The sequence below is a fragment of the Choloepus didactylus genome, chromosome 18, assembly GCF_015220235.1.
Source record: "Choloepus didactylus isolate mChoDid1 chromosome 18, mChoDid1.pri, whole genome shotgun sequence".
Lineage (NCBI taxonomy): Eukaryota > Metazoa > Chordata > Mammalia > Pilosa > Megalonychidae > Choloepus > Choloepus didactylus.
This window is the reverse complement of record NC_051324.1, coordinates 26,562,105-26,574,924: the sequence shown is the minus strand read 5'-3', so window position 1 is coordinate 26,574,924 and position 12,820 is coordinate 26,562,105. Positions and strand designations below refer to the sequence as shown.

At 48.1% G+C, this 12,820-nt stretch overlaps 1 protein-coding gene across 9 annotated transcripts in view; it reads left to right on the top strand.

Moving 5' to 3' along the window:
* KSR1 (kinase suppressor of ras 1) overlaps window positions 1–12,820 on the top strand; it is a 170,322-nt gene that overhangs the window by 140,609 nt on the left and 16,893 nt on the right. For all 9 annotated transcript variants that reach the window (XM_037809518.1, XM_037809510.1, XM_037809512.1 and 6 more), the window contains 4 exons: window positions 4,452–4,548; window positions 7,352–7,485; window positions 8,157–8,288; window positions 9,631–9,766. In XM_037809518.1, coding sequence (XP_037665446.1) covers window positions 4,452–4,548; window positions 7,352–7,485; window positions 8,157–8,288; window positions 9,631–9,766 — 499 coding nt within the window. The remainder of the gene's footprint in view (window positions 1–4,451; window positions 4,549–7,351; window positions 7,486–8,156; window positions 8,289–9,630; window positions 9,767–12,820) is intronic.

Sequence of the window (12,820 nt, the reverse complement as noted above, 5' to 3'; positions counted from 1 at the left end):
CTTTTCATCTCTATGGTCATATTCTCTGATAATTTCTTTGTGTTTACTGTGAGGCTTAAAATTAACCTCTTAGATTCATATCAATCTTGTTTTTCTTTGATACCACCTTCACTTCAATAGGATACATAAACTATGTTCCTATACTCCTTCATTCCCCCACCTTTATATAGTTGTCTAAAATTACATATTTTACATTGAGTTCAAAACCACTGATTTGTCCTTAGAGTTTGTGTATTTTATATCATGTAGGAAGTAACTAGTGGAGTTACAGTTCAAAAATTATTGACTTCTATTTGTATTCCATTGTGGTTGGAGAATGTGCTTTGAGTATATTCAATGTTTTTTTTTTTAAATTTCTTGAGGCTTGTTTTATGACCCAGCTTATGGTCCCTTCTCGAGAAAGATCTGTGATCACTAGAGAAAAGTGAGTGTCCTGGTGATTTGGGATGTAAGGTACTATATATGTCTGTTAAAATTCTCTATATCTCTTTCTCCTTTCCCTGTCTCTCCTCCAGCAGGGCTCCCCTCAGAATCTGAAGTAGGGCAGGTCTTTCATCGGCAAAGTCTCTCAGCATTTGTTTGTCTGTGAAAAATTTAAGCTCTCCCTCAAATTTGAAGGAGAGTTTTGCTGGATAAAGTACTCTTGGTTGGAAATTTTTCTCTCTCAGAGTTTTAAATATGTCATGCCACTGCCTTCTCGCCTCCATGGTGGTTGCTGAGTAGTCACTACTTAATCTTATGTTGTTTCCTTTGTATGTGGTGAATTGCTTTTCTCTTGCTGCTTTCAGAACTTGCTCCTTCTCTTCAGTATTTGAAAGTCTGATCAGAATATGTCTTGGAGTGGGTTTATTTGGATTTATTCTATTTGGAGTTTGCTGGGCATTTATGCTTTGTGTATTTATATTGTGTAGAAGGTTGGGGAAGTTTTCCCCAACAATTTCTTTGAATACTCTTTCTAGACCTTTACCCTTCTCTTCCCCTTCTGGGACACCAATGAGTCTTAAGTTTGGACGTTTTATTTTATCTATTGTATCCCTGAGATCCATTTCGATTTTTTTTATTTTATTCTCCATTCTTTCTTTTGTTCTTTCATTTTCTGTTCTGTGGGCTTCTAGGACACTAAGATGTTGTTCGGCTTCCTCTAGTCTTATATTGTGAATATCCAGAGTCTTTTTAATTTGGCCAACAGTTTCTTGTATTTCCATAAGATCTTCTGTTTTTTTATTTACTCTTGCTATGTGTTTTTATGCTCTTCTAGGGTCTTCTTTATGTAGCTTATATCCTGGGCCATGGTCTTCTTGATGTCCTTTAAATCATTTGCCATGTTTTCATTCCTTGATTGTAGATCTTTGATTAACTTTGTGAGGTATACTGTATCTTCCGATATTTTGGTTTGTGTGTTTGGCGTTGGATTCTCCATATCTTCTGGTTTTATCATATGCAGTAAGATTTTCTGTTGTTTTTGGCCTCTTGGCATTTGTTTTGCTTGATAGGGCTTTTTCAAGTTGTAAAGAAAAAGGGATATCGATCTAATTTTTCAGGAGCACAGTTTGGTGACGTACACTTTCTCTAACTAACCAGCAGATGGCGTCTGTGAGTCACCTATATCCCTCGAGTCAGTTCTCAACCTTTTTTCCACTTTGCGTGGGGAAATGATTCTTGTGGGTTCAGTTGAAGAACTCAGTTTGGGTGTGTTGCTGGAGCTGTTCGCCCTGAATGTGGGGCGTGTGTACAGGTAGCCAGGGAGGAAGGGCAGTTCTAATGTTCAAATCCCCCAGGATCCCGGAGATTCAAGGCCGCCGCACAAGTCTAAGCCTTCATTTCAGTTCAGCCCCAGCCTCTCACTCTCGCTGATCCATAAACCACCAGACTTGGTGTAGTGTCCCTGGGTTCTCTGAGCGGATCCCCCTCCCAGCCGCGCTCCTCCAGTAGCTCAGCCAAGGGAAGGCTGTGCTACGTCATCGGTGTGCGCCGTCCCACAAGGGAAGCCCCGGGCCGCCGGGCCATGCGGCAGTGCACTCCCAGCCCGAAGCAAAAATGGCCGAGCAGGGCGTCTCAGCCCCCTCCTCCTCGCACCATTCCTCCTTCCCAACTCCGGGACAACTGGCAGGGCTTTGGGCTGTGGGCACGGCCCCAGGCAGGAGTTTATCCAGCCCTCCGGGGGGCCAGCTGCTAGCCGCGGGGTTTCTTTCTGCTTCCGGCTCTCCCCTCCGTTCCCCTGAACCCAAGGGTATCTGCTGCAGGCTATCTTCCCGGCCAGACAGCAAGAGGCCAGCCCAGCCCCCTCTTGCTGTGTTTTTCTGCATGGTTCCCACAATTGCTGCTGGAGCCGCTCCTTTTTTTTTTTTTTTTTTAAACAGCCAGCTGGTGTCCATACGCTGAACCCTGGCTTCCCCAGCCCGCCGCGCGGCTGCGGGTCTTCCAGCCAGCTTACTCACTCGTTTCAGAATGCCGACTCCCGGTGTCACCAAGTATATGGCCCCTCTGGAGCTAGGAGCCCTCATCCAGTTGGTGCATCGCTGTAACCGGTATTCTAGGTCACTTTCTGGTTTTTAGCTAGTGTTTTTCACGGAGGCGTTTTTTCGTCCTGTCTCAGCTAGCCGCCATCTTAGTTCCCTCTACCTTACTTTTAACAGCTGCGTGGTATTTCCACTGTGGGGCTGAACTCACAGGTGTGTTCGCAAATGTTTACCAACCAGCTCTTTAGTGGTGGGGCGGGAAGTCCTAGTTCATAGCATTTGGCGGTTTCGGTGGTGTGAGTGCTACCACCATAGTCGATGCTACACTCCATCATGGTGGCCTTGAGAGTGGAGTGGAATTGGGAACAGAGTTGCACAGTTGGGCTTTGCTCTCTCAGACTGGTCACTGGTTGCACTGTAATTTATTTAACCATCCCCTTTTGCTGGACACTCTGTCCTGATGAACATCCTCATTCTAGATCTCGATGAACTTCTGTGAGTATATTTCTTGCTCTGAGTCAGAATATGCATATTTAACATTTTGATGTGCCATCACCCATTTGCACTCCAGTACATGTTCACCCTTTTACACTCCCACCATCAGTGTGCAAGAGAATCTGTTTTCCCAGAACACCAGGGGTTGTGAAATTTAAACATTTTTGCCCATGGCATTAAAACAATTGTTTATTTTGAAGTAAAAGAAAAGTGATATGAAATAAGCAAAGAAATGTTGGAATATGCATAGAAGTTTCAAGAAGAAAATAAAAATCACTTGTAATCACATGAGTCAAGAGAACCCTTGTTAATATTCTGATGACATTTCCTAGAGCTGGACCCTGTGCTTTGAAAAAATTGTATTTACTGAGTAAAACTTAATTTCCGTTTTGTTTATTTATCAGATAGTAAGTAACCACCTACTAGAACTCCCAAGTGATGTGAAGTCAACAGGGTCAACACACCAAGGGACTAAAATCCCAGCTCAAAGCACAACAGCTTGATGCTTTAGAGAGCCGAGCAATCCCAGATCCCATCCCCTACCACTGTCCATCCATCCATCCATCCACCCTCACATCCATCCATCTATCCACCCATCCTTTCTCCCTTCTTCCTTCCCTCCCTCTCTCCCTTTCTCCCTCTCCTTCATCCACCCAATTCCATAAGAGATTTGAACTAAAGGAGACATACATAATGAAATAGTGAAATATTCAATTTAAAAAACTGTAGTATGCTTTAGAATGCACTGAGAGGAAATGAAACACAGATAAGGAGAAGGACCATCAACCAGTCTTCCAGATCCCTTATCCTGGTTTTCAAAGTCCCTGAGGCTCCAGGAATTTTAACCCTGGAATAATTTGCCTAAAATATAGCCTCTTTCTAAGATGGTTTAAGTCCACTTCTCCCTGGTAAAGGGGAGTGAACCACACATTCTCTCTAGGCCCTTCCTCACTCTTGGTTTTAGGAGTCAAGGCAAGTGGGGACCCCAAAATGTGAGCCCCTTTTCTAGTAATCAGTCTCATGCCTCTCACAGCCACCCCACCCCCTTCTCCCTCCTTGCACACTCCTTTATTATAATAAAAACCCAGTGATCAAAAAAATAATAGAATATGAGAATCAGTAGAGTCAGCCCTGATGTTGCCCTCCTGTCTCCCCGTCTGAGTTTTGGGGTGAGTTCCTGCCTGGAACCCACTGAGAATTGGCTACTCTGAATTGCTGGAGCTTTGATGAATCCACTGTCCTGTTCCAGGCAGACCCTGGCCTTGGGGAACAGTGTGTGTGTGTCTGTGTGTGTGTTTGTGCACACCGGGCCAGGCCTCAGGAGTGGACGGCAGACTTGGTTAAGAGCAATTCTGTTGCTCACGGTCGTGGAGGGCAGAGAGAGCCCTCCAGAGGCAGCAGGTGGGGATGCTCTCCCCATGGGCTCCTCCTGCTCCACAAGGGTGGGTTTGAGCTGCACCGGCCCAGACCTCTAACTGACCCTGCCACTCTCAACAGCTTCTGCAAGGGACGGACATTGCACTCATTCGTGAGGGACCCCAAGACATCTTTGGACATCAACAAGACGAGGCAGATTGCTCAGGAGATCGTCAAGGTAATAGGAGCGTCCGGCTGCTGAGAGCTAGCACATGGGCTTCCGGCCAGTCCCGGAGCTTCTGGTCATCCTTCCTGCTCCGTCTCCCCCCTCTTGCTGGGCAGGATGCCATCTCCCACCTTGCTCCCTGTCTCGTCCACTTGGAACTGGAAGCTGTTTACTTGGTCTGTGGTTATAGAGTTGAATTGGTTGGGGAGGAACTCAGCAGGGTGCTTAAGTGAGAAGGCTTTAGAGGCAGATGGCCCGAGTCTGAGTCCTTGTCCCACCAGCTGTGTGACCTTGGGCAGGTTGCCTAGCCTCTCTGAGCCTCTGCTTCCTCTTCTGTAAAATGGGGGTAACAGCACAGCCTCCCTCGTTGGATTGGGTTAAGGATAGATGGGTTTCTACTTTCAGGGAACTTGAAAGAAGAACCCACTCTTTACCTTAAAATTTCTGAATCAAAGTTTCATGAGGGCAGGCCTTCAGGCTCAACTCAGGCAGCCTTTTCGCTTTCTTTCATCATTTTCTTAAAAAAGTAATTGAATAAAAGAATGAGAAAAGCTTATTTGTTGCTTTATTTAGCATATACAGCCCCAAATAAACACTAGAACACCTGTGGGATAGGGGGCAGTCTCCTTTTTTTTTTCAGTTGTTTTAGTTGGAAAGCCTTCTCTTTAGCCCCACCAAGTTTTCTCCCCTTTTCTGTCTTTCCCTCCTTCATTTTCCACTTTTTCTCTTTCTTTCTCTCTTCCTTTCACTCCTTCCCATTCTTCCTTAATTTCATTTTGTATCTTCAGAAAAGAAAAGGTAAAAATCACAATGATATTGTGGACAAACCAAGAATTTCCTTATATGACTTTCACACAGCTAAACTAATGAACTAAACTTTTTGAAGACCAAAATCAAACTATCGTATGAGTGCATCCGATTGTGGTCTGTCTGATTTCAGAGAGGTTGGAGGCAGCTGCAGAGTATCACAGCTACTTCATTTTCCCCCAAAAGTGCCAGGCTCTGCTCCCTTCCATCTCCCCCACTCTGTCCTTCTCCCCACCCCCCAGCCTTTTTCTGATTATCAAAACACTGGGGGAGTTAGGGTCTGGGTGCTGACAGGCTGAGCCCCAATGAATGAGCCACCCGGAAGGATTCCAGGACAGGAGAGACTTCACTAAAAGGTTTTGGAGCTGCAGAGCCAGAAGCCACCACTCTGCTGGATTCATTTGGTTTTTGTGCTGCTGAGAAACCACCTGCTTCCCCCTTCTGCTGTGAACTTCTGAATTTTTTGTACACTATCTCTGATGCTTTGAGGCTCAAAACAAAATAAAAGGGGCACAACCCTTGGTTAAAGGATTTGGAACTTCTGTGCTGCTGTAGAAGCGCTGAGAAATTATGGGACGGGAAGAGAATGTTTTCCATCATGTCTCTTTCAACTGGCCTTTTAAGGGCTTGACATTCATTTTAGGGGGCAGAGGCTCAAGGGGTACAGCAGCTTGCCCCCCGCACACAACTGGTCCCTGTTCACCCCGAGGTCGGGTCTTTGGCTTTGGCTACTGGGGAAGGCTTGTGCTTGGTTTGGTTTGAGAAATGGTCAGGTATTTTAGGGATTGTCTTGCGTTCAGGATGGCACTTTGGAAGGAGTAAGTTACTGCTTCCTGGAACCCCCTGCTTCCATTTCAGGCAACAGTGCTCAGCCACCCCGAGGGAAGTGGAGGCGGCACCCCCCATCCCCTTCAGAGGGGAAGCCGCGGACCCAGCCTTGTTTCAATTCTCCTCTGATGTGCCCCAGACCCACTCGTGCCGCGCCCTGGCTAGGAGCTCTATCTGGTTCTGCCTCAGCTCTCATTCTTTCTATTTCCCAAAAGTGGCTTTTCTTTCCCCAGACCACAGCTTCCCACCCCTCACCCCCAGATATCTTTAAAGCCAGGAAGGTTTTGCCCTCGGGTGTGAAGCATCCAGCAGTGTGGGGAGACAGAGAGGTGGATTTACATTTGCTTCTTTTTGAGCTGGGTGTGATGGCCATTCCAGTTGTGACATTTTGCCCCCATTCCCAGGGCTGTTGGGGGACACAGGAGTCCTGAGCTTGGCTTTAGAAGGCGGCTTTGACCTTGGAGGAGGTCAGGTCACCCACATCCCACTTGCCTGACTCATTGTTCAGTCCAAATAGAGCATCGGTTAGAAATTACCCCCCACTCACCCCAGTCCTCTCACTTGACAGATGAGGAAACTGAGGGTCAGAGAAGCTGAGTGATGTGTCCAAAGTCTCACAGAGAGCTAGAATCTGAGCTAAGATGGAACTCGAACCCGGGATTTCAGTCTTCATCCAGTGCTCCTTCTACTACAGCACAGATTCTGGGGTTGCCCAGACCTGGGGACTCCTGTGGGAATCCCTCTCTATTCCCCCAGTCTGAGGGCAGAGCCCAGCCCTGCAGAGCCTGATAGAAACCCCAGCTCACCTGGACCCCTTGTGACCTATACAGATGATATCTTAGCTCTTCACACGCCTTCACCCCACCCATCACCCTCCTCACCTCATCCCTCAGCTCCACAGGTCCCAGTCTGAGGTGGCTGTTTGGCAGCATGCAAAGAGCATGGACTGGCCTGAGATGAGATCTCAGCACTGCTACTTAATTGCTGTGTGGCCTGGGAAAGTGACTTCTGGCTCTTTGAGCCTCAGTTTTCTTCTCTGGAAAATGGGGACAATATACTGCATAGGATTGGGAAGATTGAACGTTTGGGTGAAGCATGTAACCCAGTGCCTGGCCCAGGGTGGAAGCTCGACGCCTCCTAAGCCTTGTGCACCCCCTGATGTGAGCCCGCTATCTTCCAGGGCATGGGCTATCTGCATGCCAAGGGCATTGTGCACAAAGATCTCAAATCCAAGAACGTCTTCTATGACAACGGCAAAGTGGTCATCACAGACTTCGGGCTGTTTGGGATCTCAGGCGTGGTCCGAGAGGAACGGTGAGCTGGCCTGGGGCATCCGGGAGAGACCGGGTGGGCATGCTTGCTGCCAGTAGCTGATGAGCAACCCTGCAGGGAAGGCTGGGTTTGCCTTGGTCCTGCTCCTGTGCTTCTGGTGCAGAATTGGGTTTGGGTGAAGTTTGGTCCCTCTTAGCACTTGATTCTAAGGCAAGAGCCCTCACTGGAGACTGTGTCCCCTCATTCACATTTGTACTGTCTGCCTGCCAGCTTGGGCAAGGGGCCAGGGCTCATGAACCTGTTACGAGAAAAAGCATCCAGCTTTATTTTCCCCAAATCTTGAAGGAGAAGGGCTCCTCCCCAAGCATCTGGGGAAACCACAGAAAAGAGAGTGCAGCCAGGCTGGAGTCGCAGTTTTGAGATTTCCTGGCTAGAGTTGCGCCGCACTCTCGCAGCACAGAGAATCAGGCACCTTCAAGTGCAGCTCCCTGCCAATGCCCATTTTGGGCCTGCTTTCCTAAAAAAGGCCTGGTTACTGACGTTTTGTGACATTCCCCCCAAAGCTGATGGTGCTTTTGCAAGTGCAGGAGCCACATGCTGCCTTCTGGGTGGTGCGTGGGTGATGGGCCGGGCCTGGGGCTGAGGTTTACCAGGCAGGTGTCCTGCTGCTGACTGAAAGGCTGGTGACCTTGCCCTGGCTTCCTGTCCCCCAGGCGTGAGAACCAGCTGAAGCTGTCCCATGACTGGCTGTGCTACCTGGCCCCCGAGATCGTCCGTGAGATGGCCCCCGGGAAGGACGAGGACCAGCTGCCGTTCTCCAAGGCTGCTGATGTCTATGCATTTGGGTGAGCTGAGGGCGTCCCTCCTCCTGGGGCTCCGAGGCTAAGGGTGGCCAAAAGAGAGGGCCCTGGTGGCCATTAGGGCGGGGGTGGGGGGAGCATGAGTTGGGGTATTTAAGGCCCAGGCTTTGGAGTGAAAACAGACCTGGGTTTTGAGTCCTGGCTCTGCCACTTACTAGGCAGGGTGTCCACTTCCTTGGCCTTCTGCGTTCTCACCTATAAAATAGGGAGACCAGCAGCACCTCCCTTATGGGGCTGTTTCGTGGGGACTGAATTTAGGTGATTGTGTAATATACTTAACACTGTTGTTGGTCTCCCCCACTGCCCTGAGCACACTCTCCAGAGCTAACCAAGAACTGCCCAAGGCCAAGGTTTTTGGTCCATGAGAAGCTTTTGTCCAGTTCAGTCCCTTCCACCTTGGGAGAGTGGTGCATCCTGCCAGCCAGCCCCTAGTGCCCCACAAACTCTCTTTCCCCATAGGTAGAGCTGGGGTGCTGGCCGATAGAAATATAATGTGACCTATGTATAAAGTTTAAAATTTTCCGGTAACCACATTGGAAAATAAACAGAAAAACCCATTTTAATAATATATTTTATTCAACTCGTATGTCCAAAATATTGTCATTTCAACATGTAATCAATATAAAAACCTACTGAATCATTACATCCTTCTTTCTACAGTCTTCAAAATCTGGGGTGTATGTTATACCTACAGCCCATCCCAGTTAGGACTCTCACTGTCTCCAGTGCTCGATGGCCCTACGTGGCAAGCAGCCACTGTGGTGGACGATGCAAATCTGTGTGCGACGCAGTCCCTGAATAAGTCAGGAAGGACAAGGGCAAGCAGACAGACTGACAAAAGGCCTCCCCACCCCAGCCACCCTGTCATTTCTCTGGCTATCTTTCCCACTGTGTGGCCTCGGCCACCATCTCTCCCTTCCCGGGCCTTTGACCGTGTCATTCCCTGAGCACCCCTGGGTGCAGGGCGCAGCTTGGCACGTTGGTTACTTCTCACAACCACCCCGAAGCAGGCGCCCACCCCTCAGAGGTTCAACAGCTGAGACGGAGCCTCATGGCGAGAAAGTGGCAGCGCCGAGGCTCAGGTTGGAGCAACCGCTGATGCCCCCTTCAGTTCAGAGCCCATGACCAATCTCTGATACCCAACGGGCATCTCCAGGATGCCATCGTGGCCTCTGGGAGCCTGGAGGGATGAGGAAGGGCTGGAAAAGGACCCTGGATCCTGTGGCCAGGCTCCTGGCGTTGCAGCAGCCACCCTCTGGCTGCAGGGCCCAGGGGGCGGGAGCTGGACAGCGTCAGGGAGCTCACGCTGTGTGCACGGTCTCCGCAGGACCGTGTGGTATGAGCTACAGGCAAGAGACTGGCCCCTTAAGAAGCAAGCCGCTGAGGCCTCCATCTGGCAGATCGGAAGCGGGGAAGGGATGAAGCGCGTTCTGGCCTCTGCCAGCCTGGGGAAGGAAGTCAGCGTGAGTATCCACCTGCTCCCAGAGAGGGAAGCGGGAATCGAGGGTGGGGCCGGGGCACCTGGCCTGGCTGTCCTTTGGTCGCCCACCTGAGAAATGGGACCAGTGAGGGGCTCTGCCATTGCAGGTGTCTAAAAACCAAACACAGTCTCCAGTAAAGGGGAAAAGAACAGGGACGCGTAGAGAAGAAAATGAAAGCCATCCACTGTCACCCCACTGTTAACCTTTTCTTTATTTCCCACTAGTCTCCCACACCCCCCTGCCAAAATAATGGTTTTAATTGAATTAGGAGATGAAAAGATTGTGAAGCTTCATGTGTTACATGAAAGATATTTTTTTTAATCACTACACAAAATTACAAATGGTGGGGTTATGTGCTATGGTAGCAAATCTTTCTCCACAGTGTTTTCTTCACTGTTCAAAAACAAATTCAAGTTTCCACTGCAAATTTGTTTTCAAAATGCTGAATCGTAATACAATTGCTGACTGCACGTTTCTGAACACCTTTAATGGTTTCTCTGAGTTGCAGTTTTAAGTTTCCTTGCATTGCACAGTCGATGTTTTCTGTGTGATCAGTGATAACCATGTGTTTACAAATCAGATAGGACTGGGGCAAATTGGTTCCAGCTTCAACGTTAATAAGTAACCAACCCCAATAGGTTTTTGGGCAATTAGCGCTTATCCAGCTTTAGATATAAAGTAGCTGTGACCTTTGGGTTCAAGTCACGAACAGAGTTGGCAGGATCACTGAGACAGACACCCTGGTGAATTTGACCTCATCTCCCTCAGAGATCTCTCTGTTTTCCTGAATTGTCTGCTAGGAAGCAGCGGGGACCTCTGTAGAAGGCTCACCCAAGATGATATACTTGATTCCGTCGTAGTCCGTGCCGTCTGGTTGCATGTAGCATGCTGGTGCCGGTGGGCTGCTCCAGGAAGGGCTCCCAGATGCCCGTCCAGAGCTCCAGGCCGGCCTCTGCCTTCACCAACCGATTCCACTTTATCTGGGGCCCTGCCTGGTAGTGGTGGGGATGGAGGCGTGAGAGGCTTCTCACCACCCTTGGGTGTGTCCTGCTCAGCCGCCTCCTGGGCCAGAGCCAGTTGCAGGCCACCTTCACCATGACGCACCCTTGGGAGCCCGTGGAGGGCAGCGCAGGTGCAGGCCGTGGCTGAGGGCTCTGGCTTCCGACGTGGCCTCTGGGTGCAGCTCCGATGGTAGCCGAAGCGGTTGCTGCCTCCGACCTTCTTAAATAATATTTAAAATACACATGTCCTTAGCTGGGTAAACTATCTTTGTAGCAGATAAGCTGTTTATAAAAATTAAAAAACTTATATTCTAAAAAAAAACAACAAAAAACACATCTTTAACAAAATCAGAAGCATACCATATAGCTGACTTTTAAAACTTAAGTTAAAAAGGTTCATCAAGAAAGACAACTCTCATAAGCCAGACTTTGGCAGGTAAAACATTTTCCTTTGCCCCTGCCCCGGTTTTTTTTTAATCTTGACTTTTTTTTCCCCACATGACATTCCCTCAAATCATTAACAAATCCTCATTCTGTCCTATGGTGACATGCAAATTTAATTACTTCTCTGTCATTAGACTTTAGGTTATTTCCAATTTTTACCTTTTCCAATACAGTTATTAAAGACATCTTTGTATAAACCAGAGTACGTATGTATGCTTGTTTTATCTGAAAGAAAAAAAATGTTCTTAGTAAAAAAAAATGTTCTGGCAGCAATCCCGACTCCCTTCTGCTTGGTTGTGGACTTAAAGCAGAGGGTGTGAAATGCCTCAGGGCGTGAGGTGCTGGAGCAGAGCACGGAGCTCTGTGAGGGCTGGAAGGAGTTAGGGCTCAGTGACGGCCGCACACCAGGATCATCCTGGAGCTCTTTAAAAATATCAGTGCCAGGGCCTCCCCGCCAGGGCTGCTGATTTAGTTGGCCTGGAATAGGGCCGTGGTCCTTGGTAATTTTTTTATTTTTAATTTGTAATTCTAAAGCTCCTCGGGTAATTCCATTGTGTAGTCAGAGTTCTGAATTAATTGAGTTAGAGATTTGAAAGGATTTCCTGTAGTGCCAGGTTATGGGTCCTTCTTTGAAGCTCTTTAAGAGTAGCTTGGAGAGGGGGTGATGGGTGGGCAGGTGGGGACAAAGAGAAAGTGCTGGCACAGCCAACTTCTGGCTCATGAAGGTTATCTTGTCGAGTCTTTTCTTTTTAATCTGTTAATGCTGGGGGGCAGTGTGGGTGTTGGCCAATGGCTATAAAAAAATATCTTGAGTCATAGTCAAGAGCATGTCATGCTCTCTGAGTGGCCACTGCCGTATGGTTCAGCCGAGGCCGCCATAGCATCCAGGCAGTTAGTATCCAAGTCTGCCTGCACAGGAAGAAATCAAGAAGCCGGAAGGGTTCGTGAAAACCAGCAGTCCCTTACCCCATTCCTTCTCACCCCAGGCACCATCTCCAAAGGCACCAACTTTTTCTTCTTCCATCAGCCGTAATGCCTCTAGCTGCTGAGCTGGTAGTTCACCGGGACCACATTTTCTTCTTCATGGGGCGTCTCTTGTCTTACATTCTGTCAGTTGTTCCAAGGCTCCCCACAATTTTGTTGGCTGCTAATTGCCTTTCTTTTTTTCTCATTGAGAGAAGAAGCAAACATCTTCTCCATATTCCTGAGATTTGCAGCTCCTTCCACAAATCTGCTCTATTCTCAGAGCTTTTTAGTTTCTTTTATTATAGGATTCTGGGCTGCTGAGCAGGATCTTCTTTCTGTTTCTTTTCATTCATTCGTAGGGCAGTTGTACCATTTCTTGTTATCTCGTGTTTTCCCCTTTCTTTATTTGCAGTCCAGCAAAATGAGGGTGAAACTTAAGAAACTGCCTCCCAATGGATATATGGGAGATAATCGTTGAATCCTTCCATGCCTAAAAAAGTCCCCATTTTGTCCTGACACCAGGAGTAGAGTTTTTGGTTCAAAATAATTTTCCCTCAGAACATTGAAGATTCAGCTCTGCTGGGTACTGATTGTCCAGTGCGTGGTTGAGAAATCTGGTATTGGT